The 14,691-nt window shown below is 40.8% G+C and overlaps 1 protein-coding gene across 1 annotated transcript in view; it reads right to left on the bottom strand.

The window, feature by feature from the left end:
• CNTN3 (contactin 3) overlaps window positions 1–14,691 on the bottom strand; it is a 98,981-nt gene that overhangs the window by 6,612 nt on the left and 77,678 nt on the right. Inside the window, exons 10-18 of the mRNA XM_050312898.1 lie at window positions 10,269–10,396; window positions 8,977–9,152; window positions 6,374–6,491; window positions 5,060–5,218; window positions 4,816–4,965; window positions 3,857–3,927; window positions 2,799–3,033; window positions 2,529–2,644; window positions 1,679–1,865 (exon numbers count right to left, since the gene is read on the bottom strand). Of these exons, the coding sequence (XP_050168855.1) occupies window positions 1,679–1,865; window positions 2,529–2,644; window positions 2,799–3,033; window positions 3,857–3,927; window positions 4,816–4,965; window positions 5,060–5,218; window positions 6,374–6,491; window positions 8,977–9,152; window positions 10,269–10,396 (1,340 nt within the window). The remainder of the gene's footprint in view (window positions 1–1,678; window positions 1,866–2,528; window positions 2,645–2,798; window positions 3,034–3,856; window positions 3,928–4,815; window positions 4,966–5,059; window positions 5,219–6,373; window positions 6,492–8,976; window positions 9,153–10,268; window positions 10,397–14,691) is intronic.

Genomic DNA, 14,691 nt, shown 5'->3' with positions numbered 1-14,691 from the left:
GCTAAGGATGCAAATAGCTGCCTGGATTTCTGAGACTCCTCAGATGCTTAAAGCTGGGCATGGGCATGAATATTTCTCTGAATTAGAACTGACTGACAGAACATTTGTGGTTGTATTTTAAGACTTTCTAAATATGAAATAATTGTGACACCTTGTCTTATAAACTTAGGCAAGTCTTCCCCAGTCGCTTGCCATTTTATATAGCATATTTTATAAAAACCCTCCATCTCTTATTTTTAGGCTTGCAAACAGGAATATATTTCAAATATAAAAGCAAAGATACTTTATTTGTCAAAGACTCAATTTTCAATCTTGAAATATACTGCCAATTGAACTGAAGTATTTGTATTTCTTGATATGGCTGCTGTTACTGAGAGGTACCTTGTAGGCCCTGTGGGGGAATGTAAATCCTTCACGGCGAAAAACACATCAATCACAAATATTCAAGTTAAAGTAGAAATAGGGATTGATTAAAAATCACACCTTTGAATGAAAAATCAGTTTCTGCTGCAGCAGCAGAGAGAATTATTTGTCTTAGTCAATTCAACTGGTAGTTAGCAAGATCCTTCAGAGTGACATTAAACTGCAGTGCAATGGTTTTGCTCTCTTTAGTCACCAGTAAGATGGTCATAAATGCAATTAGTTTTTCCTTTTTAATTATTCCAAATAGCAGCAATCTTGACCAAGGGCCTGATCCAGATCTGTTCAAACCACTGTCCAGTTCTCCCACATCCTGAAGGCCACTAAAAAAGGACTGAAAATCCCTGAGCTGACCAGGCTGGCACCAGCCACAAAGATGATTAATTAGGGAAAAAATTACTTATCCCATGTCCTGTCCAGGCTACAGGCTGTGAGTTACTTCAGCCAATTCAAGGTAACTCTGCATACATAAACTCTGGCAAATCTGAGTTGGTTTAGTCCTCAGTGACAGCCTGACACTCGTTTTTGCCTGTAATAATTTCTGATAAATTGGCTTATTTCATAATATTAATGACACAACTATTTCTGGTAGAAGGATGTTAATGACTATTCCAGGGAATTTGACCTTTCAGGCATATTTAATTGTATGTTCTTGTGCCTCTGACAGAAATACTTCAGGAGTGATGACCCTGATTCGGGGTTGTATTACAACCAAGGACCCCACTAAAAATATTTCCACTGTAGAAAAAATTAGTGCAGCCTTTCACAATCTGTTCTCCAGCCTAATTTCTCCCTTGTAACAGCAAAGTGGCCTCTTGTGCAATTTGTTCAAGGGGAAACAGTGGACATGAAGGATTGTTTTGCATGAACTGTATGAGGATCATTCGATTTCAAAAGCCATGCCCTGGAGAACTTATAAATATGTTATAGAACACTGAAAAATTCAACAAGTCTCTTTTTCCCCCTTCTGAAGAACAGAGATTTTTTTATTTTTCTTCTTTTCAATTTCTTCCAGTCATTAGCAGCATAATAAAGGTTCTGTGCAGCAATTACACATCCATCTTGGGTTCCACTGGCGTAGCTGAGCTTCGCTCGTCCTGCTGGACCCCACGGAGGGAGGAAGCTCCGAGCCTGATTTAATTGTGCAACTCACCCCTGCTCTGGACTGCACGAAAATCCAGGTCACTCACTCGTGCTGTGAGCCCCAGCAATGCCACTGTTTTCCCTACACACCCCACTTTACACTGCAGATACTCACGTGGCTTTTTCGTGGTGGCATTCACGGTGGCACTGAAGGGCCCTGCTCCAGCACTGTTGTAGGCACGGACAGCTGTGTAATAGGCCAAGTTGCTCCTCAAACCCGTGATTATTATTGATGTCTCATTCCCTGCAGCTTTGACCCTGTTTGAAGATTCTTCTTTTTGACCATTATTCCAGTACCTAACCTAGGAGATATGAAGAGCAAAACCATTTAAATCTTGCATGGAATGGACTGTTCACCCACAGGATTGCACTTGACTCTTTTAAGTGCATTTTTTTTTTTCCCCCTCAGCTGAAAAAGGTAGAAGTACATTAAAGTTTCAGAAATGTGTTTACTGTGCAAAAATAAAATATTCTTATCCATCTGCTTCTCACGCTTGCTGCTCTTTTTAGTGTGACCGTAGGAAAAAAGGAAATTGAAATATTAGATCTCTCTTGAATTAAGGAATGACAAGAGGAAAACCATTACTTCATTAAAGAGAAAACAAGTTAAACTCAGAAAAATGTACCTTATGAAAAAGTTTCCCTGAAAGTAAATGTAATTCTGAAAAAAAATGTGTCAGTTTGAAGATATGTTAGACACATGACTATTTATCAGCACAGGAAGAAAAACACAATTTCAGTCTGTGATTTTTTTTTTTTTTGCAATAATAGTTAGAACAAATTACCCTTCTTCTGGATGTAGGTGGGGCAGGAAGAGTAAGATTTGAGGCAATCTTTTGTAAACTTGGGTGGTTGTCCTGCAGCCTGCAAGACCCTTCTGGCCCGTGGCCATTTACAAAGGGGAGTATATTTTATTTAAATCAATGGGGGGAGGTATTTAAATATTTTTAGGTAAATAAACTCACCTCGTAGCCCAGTAACCTCCCATTGCTCATCTTCCAGGGAATGGGTGCCCAGGAGACCTCGATGGCCGAGGATGACAGGCTGGTGGCAGCCACTCCAGAGGGGGCTATGCTGGGCTCTGCATGGGGAAACCAAGGAAGGAGAGGTGACAAAAAGAACTGTGGACTGTGCAAATAAACATGTGACTAGAACATCTCATTTCTGTGAACTGTTGCTGTGTTCTCTGATGGAACAGCTCGCAGCAAACATCTGGAGGCAGCTCAATCCTGTACCTTCTTCAGCTGAAAAAACCGTGGTGACTGAACTGAAGGGCCCCTCTCCTTTGTTGTTATAGACACCAACTTTGACTTCATAGGGTGAGAAGGGCAAGATGCTTTCATTCCTGAACACGTATTTTGGGGTGTCAGGAGAGGTGACCACAGTCTGGATCCACGTTGTGGTGCCAGATGGACGGAAAGCAACGACGTAGCCAAAGCCTTCTCCGTTCTGCAATTCCTCAGGGATGGGCTGGGAGAAAAGCAACAGACAGAAATCTGAGTATGTTTTGCAGGAATAAAGTGCCAACAGACTTATGCACATGATTGCAACCAGGTTCTGGCACTGCCTTTGGCATCATTCCATCAGCCAATTAACTCTGGTACAGCAGAGCAAAATGTGTTCCCCTGAACCTATTTTAAGGTTTGCACTTCAAGAGGAGAACAACTTTCAGGTATTTTCTTTGTTTTCCACTAAGCATTCTGCTTTAAGAGACTCTTCAGTAAATAATTTTTCTTTCATCAATCCACAGTTCATAAAAAATGAATAATTGCTCAGTCAGCTATTACAGAATCCAATACTACTTCTGTACAGTGGCTTAAACCTTCCTCTGATGTAATTGTGATTAGATAACAGAGTAAGCAATGTTACTAACAGAATATTAACATTTTTTTCAATCATTAAGATGGGGATATCTAATACAAAGCAGCAGGTGAGTGTGTTGGTTAGCACATGCATCCAGAGTTAACGGCAGGAAAGCAAAACCTGCAAATTTACACTGTAAAGCCTAAATCTTTGGTTTAACCTTTCCTCTTTCCCTGTCCTCCTGGCCCTTTTTAGCATTAACATTTGTTTGAGAACACAAGCAATCCCAGCCAAACTAACTGAATTTCCTAGGGATTGCCACCCAGCACAGTGACACGTTTGGCAGCGAGGGAGGGAAGGCAAACGTGCAGAGCTCACATCACACACGGCACCAAGCACAGACACATCCCAGAGGAGAAGCTGCTGCAGCCAGGGAAATTCAGCTCTTAAGAGTGTGAATGAGAACAATCACCCTCTGAAGAAAACTTACATCCCACGTTATGACCAGCTCAGACCTGCTGCCTCCTCCCCCACTGACCTCAGAGGGGGGAATTTCGGGAACTGTGAAAAGGAAATGTAGAGCTGTCTGCACAGTGTAGAGACAAGAGACCACGTCACATTAACCTCATGCTCTGAATTTAACCCAGTTGTATTCATATTCCTTGGGCAACCAGGGTAAATGCTTTTGGGATAGGATGGGCAGTCCTGGAAAGCCCCAGCCCTGCCCCACATTCACCCTCCTGCTTCCCATCCCTGGGGCAGGCTGGGGTTTCTCTGAGCACCTGAAGAGCTCACAGAGTACATCATGTCTGCTGTGTTTATGAATTCTGAAAACTGCAGACATGCTTAATTTTTTTAATAGGGTTCACTTATATAATCACAGAAAGGCCTGAGTTGGAAGGGAGCTTAAAGATCATCCTGTTCCAACCACACTTCTGTGGACATGGACACCTTCCACTAGACCAGGTTGTACAGAGCTCCATCCAGCCTGGCCTTGAACAGTTTTAGGGATGTTATGCAGATAAACTGGGCAATGGCCTCATTCCAAGTTAACTGGGGTTTTAATTGATGGGTTCTTCTGAGCCTTGTGCTTGTTACGTGGAAGGTGTACACTGATCAAACACTAGGAATGAAAAATCCCTGTCAAAATTAAACTCTTTCCATCCATTAATACCCTCAGACTCTGCAGCGCTGCCTGAACTGGCAGATTTTGGCATGCTAAATACAGTTTAAATAGATTTAGATGTTAGGCTTCTGCAATGTTCAGTAATGCAATACAAACCATCCCACAGTTAAATGAAAAAATATGGACAAAGTGGTTACAGGCTCTTATACCTGATGGCAATTCCAAGCTTGTTCGAAAAGAGCCAAAGATATAAACACTCCTTTTTTTTTTCTTGTTAACATTCAAGATTGCTGAATTAAAAACAAATAGAAGAACCCACTAACCTGCCTCTTCAGTTCTTACTTTTTCTGAGGGTAAACTAGGTTCTCCACCTCCTATTTTGTTAGTGGCAACTACACGGAATTCATATTCAACCCAAGGGTTTAAATCCACTACTGTGGTTGTGAACGTTTTCCCATCGATCACATCTGGAACTATTAAAAAAAAAAAGAAACAAAGGAAACTGAGGACTTTGGTGTCCCTGGTCAAAAACATTCCAGCAGAGCCTGCCACAAGAACTGTGTTTACCTGTTGTGGCTCTCTGCCATCCCACTGAGAAGGGTGTCCTGGCCTGGATGGTGTAGGTGGTCACTGGGCTGTGATTGTCTGTCCCTTCCTGCCAGGAGATCTGAGCTGTGGTATCAGTTATTTCATCCACTCTCACGTGTTCAGGGGGCCCAGGTGAGCCTAAAATCAGAATAAAACAACAGGCAGTGTTTTGTGAAGTCAAGAGCCCTGGAAATCACTACCAGCACTATGGATTCCCACTCTGTCAGTGCCGTGGGAGGAAGGAAACAATTGAGCTTGGAATAGGAACACTTGTAACTATTGTTTTACATTCACTAAACTTAACTCTGATCATTTCAACCTGAAATACTCTCAACTGCAGAACAGATGACAGGGGTTTTGTTTTTCACCAAGAACCTTTGTTCAGCACCATCCCTCTATCTTTCCAATGTCTTTTCCTTTAGTCCTAAATGTCCTCCTTTAATCTACTAATACATCTCTGTAGTCTGCCAATTTGTAACCTACAGCTCTTCTACCATACAACACACTGGAGCAATTTTTCAGCCCACCATCTGACCAGCAATCCAAGCAGCAATTCAGTCAGACAAGTTTTCTGCTGCCTTCTGGAAAATCCTCATTCTGGGCATCCTGGCAGAAATGCTGGGTTTTGTCTCATCTGCACCAGCAAAGGGGGTTGAAATGACTAACAGTGCACTGACAAGGAGAAAATATCTGACATATTTTAAAATATATTGAGTAAGTGCTGATCACATAATGTGCTTTCCTAGATCAAAGCTTTTCCCTGTAATGATTGTAACACCAGCAAAGAAAGCTACAGTTCTGGCTCAACTGTGAACATTCCAGCTCTGAATGAAAAGGAATAAGCCTCCATTATAGGCTTTAAACTCCAGCATGTCCCTGGGACAAAGCCTCTTCTGGGCTCTGGCAGCAGTTGCCCATTTCACAGGAAGGATTCTGGAGTCCCCAGTGCTTCAGTTTGCAGAGGCAGCAACTCACAACTGGCTCACAGCTGCCAGTGAGTTCCCCCTTGTCCCTGGCTTGAAGGACTGTCAGTGAGAGAAGATGTGAAGTCAATATTATAACCTCCAGCTCTTAATTTCTCAGGGAAAAATTAGGCTTCATCCCAAAATTGAGCTGTAATTCTCCCTAACTGCAAGGCAGAATGACATAATTGAAGTCACAGCCATTCATCACCTAATTCAAGTCATGGACTGGGTTTGTAATCTGCAAGACCACTTGTTTCTGTAATCTACCATATTAAAAAAAAAAAAAAGGAAGAAAATATGATAAATAGCAGCTGAAGCTGGAACATACCTCGGACAATCAGGTCGGCTGCAGATGCCACACTGTCCACCTCTGTCTTCACCATACAAACATACTTCCCACTGTGCTTCAGCTGGATGTTCCTAATCATTAAATCCCCAGATGCACTCTGTGGAAGCACAAAGTTCCTGCAGTTTAATATTAAGGTTGTATTTGTAAAGGGAAAGCAACCAAAAAATGTAAAATTGCTGTAACGTCCAGGACAGCAAGTTATTGCTCCACTCTGAGGTCCCTCTTTTTGAGAGAATTAAGCTACACCATGGTGAGGCTGGACTGGGAACACACGTCCTGCTCTCAGGAACCATCAACAACACCAGAGCCCTGTGACCAACCCTTTGTCTCAAAGCCCTAAGAAAGAGAAAAACATGGTTTCCATGGCCATTGATCAATCTGACTTCAGGACAGGCTTTATGGAATTTATATCTAGAATTTATAAGCCAAGTTATGACAGATCTTTAAGGAATGTGTAAATGACAAAGCTGAATTTGGGCCATCCTACAGGTTATTGTGAGCACACTTTCATTTAAAGCCTGGGCTAAATTTCCCATTTTAAAAGCCTAAGGTCTGTTCTTTGTTCTTCACTGAATATTTAATCTTTAGAGTTTTTTCCCTCCATTGTTCTCTCTCTTATCATAGCATGTGGTTGATCTCCTGAGTCACAGGAAACAGACATAAAACTTGAGTGGTAACTGTAACTTCAAATCATCTCAGGGTTCCTGGTATAATATTTGTTTTCTACACCACTGAGCAGAGACCTTGATACTAAACCACTGGCAGTGTCCCTTAAAAAAATCTCTTTGTGTCAGCTGAATTACTGCTTTAACCTCATTCACATTGTATTTTCCACATGAAAAACCTCTTAGTCAGATTTTTATTTCTGAAAGTTTTAGATTTAAATTTTCCGGAGAAGCAGCACTTTGTCTGAGGACAGAACCCTACTTTGTGTGTATTTGCAGCTACTCTGGCCACATGACTGATTCCTGGGCACAAAGCACTTTGGGAGAAAGGGAAAGAGATGATTTTTAAGTTTATTTTAGCCTTAGAAAAAAAAAAAATTACCCTTTCCAAATGTTTGGTTATTTTTCTTTGTTTCAGCATTACAATGCCTCAATTCTTTACTCAACACAAGCTGAAACCACTTGCCTGATTCCCTTCCATGTGTGTGCCTGGTCTTCTGTGAAAGCACAGATGGAAGTTGTTTGCAGGACAATTCAGTGCTGATTGCTTACAATAAATTAAAAGTTGGGTTAAAAGCAATCTAAAATCCATCTACTTGATTGGAAGTGGATATTCAGGGAATGCCCAACATCAGCAAATCACGTTCTGCACAAACTTATTTTAGCAAACTCAGTTTAAGGCATCTCAACAAAGTGGGCTGTCAAATAGAACAGTTTTGCTTGAAATGAAACCCACCAAAATATTAACACTGCATTTAAAATATTTGTGGATATTTTTGGGGAAGAATCTTAAGGTACCAGAGGGAACACAGAAACTTGCAGCAGGAAAAAACTCCCCCCGCTTCCATCAGGGTATCTGAATTCCTCCCTACTCAGATTAAACATTTGTCAGTGTGGACAAGCCCAGGGCACCTTCCTGTCTCCACAATACATGGAATATTAGAAATAAAGAGTATTCCATGCAGTAGGAACAGCTGCTGGAATTCCCTTTGCTTCTCCCAGCTGCAGAACAGCCCCAGCCATTGCTGGGTGATACCCAGTTCAGAGGCAAGTCTGCTCAAAATTTGGGCATCTGCTTGGTCTGCTGCCATGCTCTTTGTATAAATCACCTAACAAAAAGAAACAACAAACAACCACAAAACAAAACAAACAACAAACCAGCAGTCAGCCAGCCTTACATCCCATAGTTTTCTAACCATCTGGAAGACCAGGTGGTGATCCCGTAACATCCCACTAACCACAACGTTGGAGACCTCAGGCAGGTGTGACAGGGACCTCCCAGACATCATTACACAGAAATTTATCCATTAAAAATTTTTTTTCCAACCAAGAAAGCTGAAGTTATTTTTTGCAATGGTATTTTCATTTAGCAGATACACAATGCAACCATTGGAAGGTTTGGACATATTTAGGCTTATTTTTTTACCATGGCCTGCATGGAACTCCAGATGAAATTATTCCACTGACCTTAACGTGACACAAAGCCCATAAAATACTCCTGTGGATCTCCTGGTAGTCTATGAAGTTTTCTACTGAAGAGCTTAAATCCCTCTTTACACAAACAAAAACTTTAAAAAATCCCACCCTAAATGTCTCTATTCCATAGAAAGCACTATGTCCTTTGTGACAAATTTACAAGTATAATGTTCTAGATTCAGAATTCTGAGTTGGGCAACACTCACCCTGGATTTTTCTTCAGCACTGACAGAGCATGTTTTGTGAAAAAACCCTATTTTTTAACGCTTTATTTCTTCAGAGATATTAAAAAAAGACATCTGAGCAAGGCTTTGATTTGGAATTACGCCCGTGTAAGAGAAGGAACTTCCTATTTTTCTATTTTGAAAAAAGACTATAACTAAGTCAGTCTGTGCTGGATACACCTGCAAGGCAAACGAAGAGAAGGAGTTCTCAGCTTACCCCTCCAACCTTCTCGAAGTGGGAAGCATCTCTCTTGAAGTCAGTGAGGGTTCCATTGAAGTACCAGGTGAAGGTGATGTCCAGGATGGGGTCGTGCTGAACCTGGCACGGCAGCACCACGCTCTCCCCAACAGTGACATCCATGTTGGAAGGTGCCAGGGTGATCCTGGTTGGCTCTGTGGAGAGCAGGAATATTGGTTACTGGATTGCTGAGCTTTGCTTGCTCCTGATATTCCCCCCGATTCCCAGCAGCCACGGGGAAGATGGAGAGGTGGGAGCAATAAAAGAGCTGATAAAGTCCAGAAACCAGAGGAAATCCAGACAAGGGAGAATGCATGGGGTATTTAGGTCCATGTATAATATAAAACATAAATAGTGTAATTAAGAACAGCTGCTTGCTATTCCAGAATCACATTACTGGAGAAAAATTTCAACTGCTGTAAATACCGTAAAAATAAAATTTAATTCTAGGAATTTTGTATATAATCCTATTACTTCTATATAAAGGGACATGAATCACTTAGAATTATCTGATACCCCAGTGCATTACATATCCTGTGTGTCTCTTAGGTCCAAACAGAATTATTTTGTTCAGTGAATTAATAGCTTCACGTTTCCAGTCCGTGCTCCTGAGTTTGGAAAATCTTTCAGATATTCAAATCTTTGAAAAAGAATGTTATGAGAAAACACAATCTTGAGATAAACTTCACAAACCACTGGTTCTTTTAATCCATTATCTCAGCCAGTAATGGATGACTTGGAGGAAGGGGCAAGACCTCTTTTAACAACTCTGTGTACAATTTGCTTTTGACTTTATATTTTACTTGCTTGTGGAATCCCTGAATGCTGGTGGTAGAAGCTGGAGTTTCTACCACATCTTTTTCCATAAGCAAACAGCACACGGACTTCCTCTGAGTTAAACAGATTTTCAACTGGAATATAAAATTACCTCAAACATTTTTTGATTAACTTTTTTTTTCCCATAACAGATTTAAAAAAGCCCACGAACTTAAAAGCATAATTGCACTGTTTAGTATTTAGACAAGTGAGAGAAGGGAGGAAAGTGTTCAGAACTCCCTCACACCTGAGAATATCTTTGTCAAAAGACAGAAAATCCCTCAGTCTCTTTCCTCTCAATAAAAGAGCTGTAACAAGTATCCTCTTATCTTTATAGATTGTGAAATGTAAAACTTCTCATACTCTTCACATTCTACAACAGTCAGTAATTTTTCAGTAAGCAAACTCCTGTCACAGACTTTGCAATTCCATCCCTTCCATCCCAGTTCACCTACCAGTAACTATTAAGTTTGTTGAGCCACTGGCTGTTCCAAACTGGTTTGCTGCCAGGCACGTGTAGGTTCCAGTGTCCACTTTGGTCACATTGGCTATTCTTAGTCCTCCATCCTTTAACAGCATGATTCTAAAAAAGTTGTGAAGAAATTTTAACATTTTAAATACTCTACTGTTACCTCAGATGTATTAAATTGCATCAGGAGAAAATGAACTCTACTCCAGCTGGTACAATAATGGAATGAACAGCTGCAAATTACAGGAGATAACAAGTCACCCTGTTAGAATGACAGACAAAAGCATCTTACTGAGGTGAGAAAGGGACCTATAAATAGTTTAATCTTCTTACATTAGGAAATAACCAACTTTGAATCCTCCAAAGCATCCTGAGGTACCTCAGCCAGTGTGGTGGCATTTGAAGCACACTCCCTAAGGAGCATGGGCTCCATCCACTGACCTCCCTGAGGCTTATTAATCGTTCTGCAAAATTCCCAAGTTGTACTTGGCTGCACTTTATGTTAGATGGAACATTTAAAATTAATTAAATTGGACCATATGGTTTACAGGTGTTTTAAATGTGTCAAAGACATGAGTAATGCATGTTATAGGTAATTAGAATTACATCAAAAAAAGGTGTTAAAATATATCAATTATGGTTGCAAACAAGCCACTGAGTTGCATTTTCCAGCTAAGTCTTGTGGTGCTTCATCTACTTTGAAGCAGCTTCCAGCAGAAAAAATACAACTAAATAAAACCCAAGTGTTGACAAAGCCTAAGATCAAACAATGGAAAAAGCAGGATCAGGGAATAAATCTGAGAATGTCTATTGTTTAATTAAAACAAATCACTTTTAGAGGGCTCTGAGCTATTTGCAAGTCTAGCTTGCCTAAAATAATTAGGCAGTAGGCTTATTAAAACCCAGATATAATTAAGAATCAAGTTTTTTCCCAGAGTTTAAAAAAAAAAAACAAAACAAAAAGGCAAACAATACACCAAAAAAATCAATTCAAGAAAAATATTACAGTCAAAATAAAATCTTTAACTGGCAATTTAGAAAAGAGAAACTTTTTACTTTTCCAATTACAAACCAGTAAATGCAGTCTAGAGCCTGCAGAAATCCTACACCCAAAAATAGCTCTACCCCTCCTGCTGAAACATTAGACAAACTGAAGCTTTTAGTTTACTGAAAATTGTTAAGATATTCACACACTAAAACCACTGGACAATGGCTGGCCCATGGTCAGGAAGAGACCTGGACCTCTGACACGAAACCAGAACACATCCTTGGGCATTCCCGGTATCTGCAAGTGTTTTTCCAATACATTTTGCTCAAGGCCAGCAGTTCTCAAAGTGAATTCCACCTCAACAACCTGCACACTTTTGATGCCCTGGCAAAAAGCACGAACCTTTATCCCTGTAGAGCAGAGAGAAGGGGTGGAGTGAATGCTCTGGATTCGGGATCTGTTTGGCCATCGGATCAAAACATCACTGACAAAATCATCACCTCCTGAGCAGAATTGGGGGAAACTGATCTTGGCAAAGGTTCTTTTTTTCCCAATAGTCAAAGGATGGCATAAAAACCCATCAGCTAAACAAACCTGAACTCCTACCCACGGTCTGTGACTGAGGTCAACAGAATGGGGACAAGGATCAACCACTTCAGCACTTGGGGTTCCTGACCTGAGAGCCTCATGTTGGTGAAATTATTGCCCCTGAAACTCCTTGTCATTAGTGAAACTGTTAATGAATGCAAATTAGTTCATCTTCCCAAGACAATGCTTTGTTACTAAAATAACAGACATAATCAAGCTAAGGCCTCGCTGCCTTTCTCATTTGTCAGATTATTCAGGAAAAAAGCCAACTATTTTAGATCCTCACTGATATGATAATAAACATGAACATACTCCTTTCCAGTTCATAACACTTCAGTACAAGGGAACAGTGGAAAAGTGGGTCAAAACTGTCTTTTATGTATCAATCAAATTCCAACTAAATTAAACCAGATTAATTAACAGGAAAGTCAGCAGAAAAAAATTCTATTTAAGTACTAGTAAGTAAATGCATTACTTTCCAGATCACAACATTTCAAACTGTAACATAAAATGAAATAAAAATACTCAATTCAAATGGGACAATGGGGCACCCTCAGTGTCTGATCTGGCAGCCATGAAGAGAAGTCTTGCTAATTCTAAATTCTTATACTCATTATGTCACCCAAAATTATTTATTTCAAGGGGCCAATTCTGGTGGGAGCCATTTCTTCCTTCAGCACCTGATTTTCGCCTCTCCTTCTGCCTGTTACCCTATGCTTTCACTTCTCTTTGCATTCCACTGCTCTTTACTGTTTAGCTCTCTTTATTCAAAATATTCTAAAAAAAAAAAAATCACATACTTTGCAAAATTAACAAGAAACAAGATTGCATTTTTCAACGCTGAGCGACTTCTCAGCCCAGAGCTCATGAATCCATTTTGAATTATATTTTCTTCCCTCCACAAGACATATCATATTCAGCTCATTTAATTAAAATTTACTGAGTCATTATCTGAATCTTTTACACACTGAAAAAGCAGCACCATTTAAAAATAAATTAACAATACAAGCAACAGTGCCATCAAAATGAAACTCTCTCAGGCTTTACTAAAGTAATGTGGTCAAAACCTCCAGCAAAACCTAAGTTCTCTGATGACAGCATACACTGAAGAAATGGAGTATTTGTGCTTTATTTTTATCATTTAAACAGGAGTTTTATTAAAACATATTCTATCCCTGCTGCATCAGTGAAATCATTTCACTGCCCCCATTCTCTGGCAGCACTGAGTAACTTCATACACCACCAGCAGATTTACCAAAACCAACAAGGGCATGGTTTTAACTGCTTGAGGGCAAATGACTTTGGGAAACTATTTATATATTTATCCATGTGGGATACAGTCCCAGAGCTGTGCCCTTGCAGGAACTGATTTATGGAGACTCTCTGAAGAGTCCACTTGCTCTTCACAAGCAAATGGTAATAGTTGACATCACAGTTGACCACATTTGATAAGGGATGGGAGTCAGTCTCTGTCTCACAATTGATTTCTGTGTCTCCTAAGGAGGGCTCTGTGAGCTTGAACCCTTCTGCAGGGCTGAGCTCCAAATGCAATTAAACTCCTTCTGCCTCTCCACCTCTCCCAGGGGCAGTGCCTGCCGGACCTCCATGACCAGCATTCCCCTTCTAGAAACTCATTCCTCCTGTTTTCTGCAAGTAAATGAAAAGAAACCCTCCCCAGCAGACTTCTCCACTGGAAACGTAGTTAATGGCTGAAAAATGTACTGCTAATTGGAAACCCTTTCCTGAATTGCAAGAATTGTAGAACTGCAAGAAATCCATGAATTGCAATTATTCACAGCAGACAGCAATGAACTCCAGTGCTTTCTGCAAAGAATCACACTTCTGCTTTTCTCTGAAGGAAAGCAGACTTCATTTAGATTGATTTAGGATTACTGGCTTGTTATTGTGCTTCTCTGGAAGCCATTTACGGTGTGTTGTCAAAAACATAGTGGGAGACACTCTGGGTCACGTTTTGGAATTACCTGCACTTTTCAGAACTAAAAGCTGTAATTTATGTTCACAAATCTAAGCGGGCAGCGTTGTGTATGTTCAGCTCATTTTCAGAAACTGAGCATTACTGTCTCTAGCCTGGTACCATCACCCCAAATGAAACTGGTGGGCAACCCAAAGCAAGCACTAAGATCAGATCTGATGCCCAGCCAGCCAGAAAGCTCAAAGAGAGCCACAATGTGGCTGAAACTCTCGTCTCCTGGAGATGTGTGGAGTCCTGCAAGGCCCAGCAGTGCCTGGAAGCTTTGACTTGACTTGAACCTGCCCAGGCTGATGATGGGCAGCTCCAAAAGGGACAGGCAGGATTGGGAGGGATACCATTCCACCTGCCTGCCTTACTATAGAAGTGGTATGGGGAAAAAACCTAAGAATTCTCCTGAGAAAATCATAAAAATAAGCCCCATTGAGAATCATCAAAAAGTGACAGGTTTCACATAAATTTTAGAGATCACTGTAGCTCTGTGTTATTGATTCCTTTATTCATATGATATTATTTAATTAAAGGGTGATGGGAGGTTTCACATAGAAAGGAAAACCAACCAGTGCTATTTGGAGTGAGGTTTTGCTTGCTCTCTGGCAGGCCTGCAGCCACTGAGTGAGGCTGTGGTACCGTGTCATACTCTGCAGCAACAGATGCCCCATCCTCTGCCAAACTGCCCCATCTGACAACACTTAACACCAGAACACATGAAAGCTACAGTGGGCCCTGTGAACAGAGAGCCAGGGCTGCACAGGTCAAGATGACAGTGCCCAAAACTTCTGGGTACAAGGAGAGAGCTCCAGGTTTATGATGGAGCAAATAAAGGTCCCCAACGCAGCCTCT

Source organism: Myiozetetes cayanensis, unplaced genomic scaffold (genome assembly GCF_022539395.1).
Source record: "Myiozetetes cayanensis isolate MyiCay16 unplaced genomic scaffold, myiCay2020 scf18, whole genome shotgun sequence".
Classification (NCBI taxonomy): domain Eukaryota; kingdom Metazoa; phylum Chordata; class Aves; order Passeriformes; family Tyrannidae; genus Myiozetetes; species Myiozetetes cayanensis.
The sequence above is the reverse complement of the archived record's forward strand: the minus strand, read 5'-3'. Positions and strand labels throughout refer to the sequence as shown.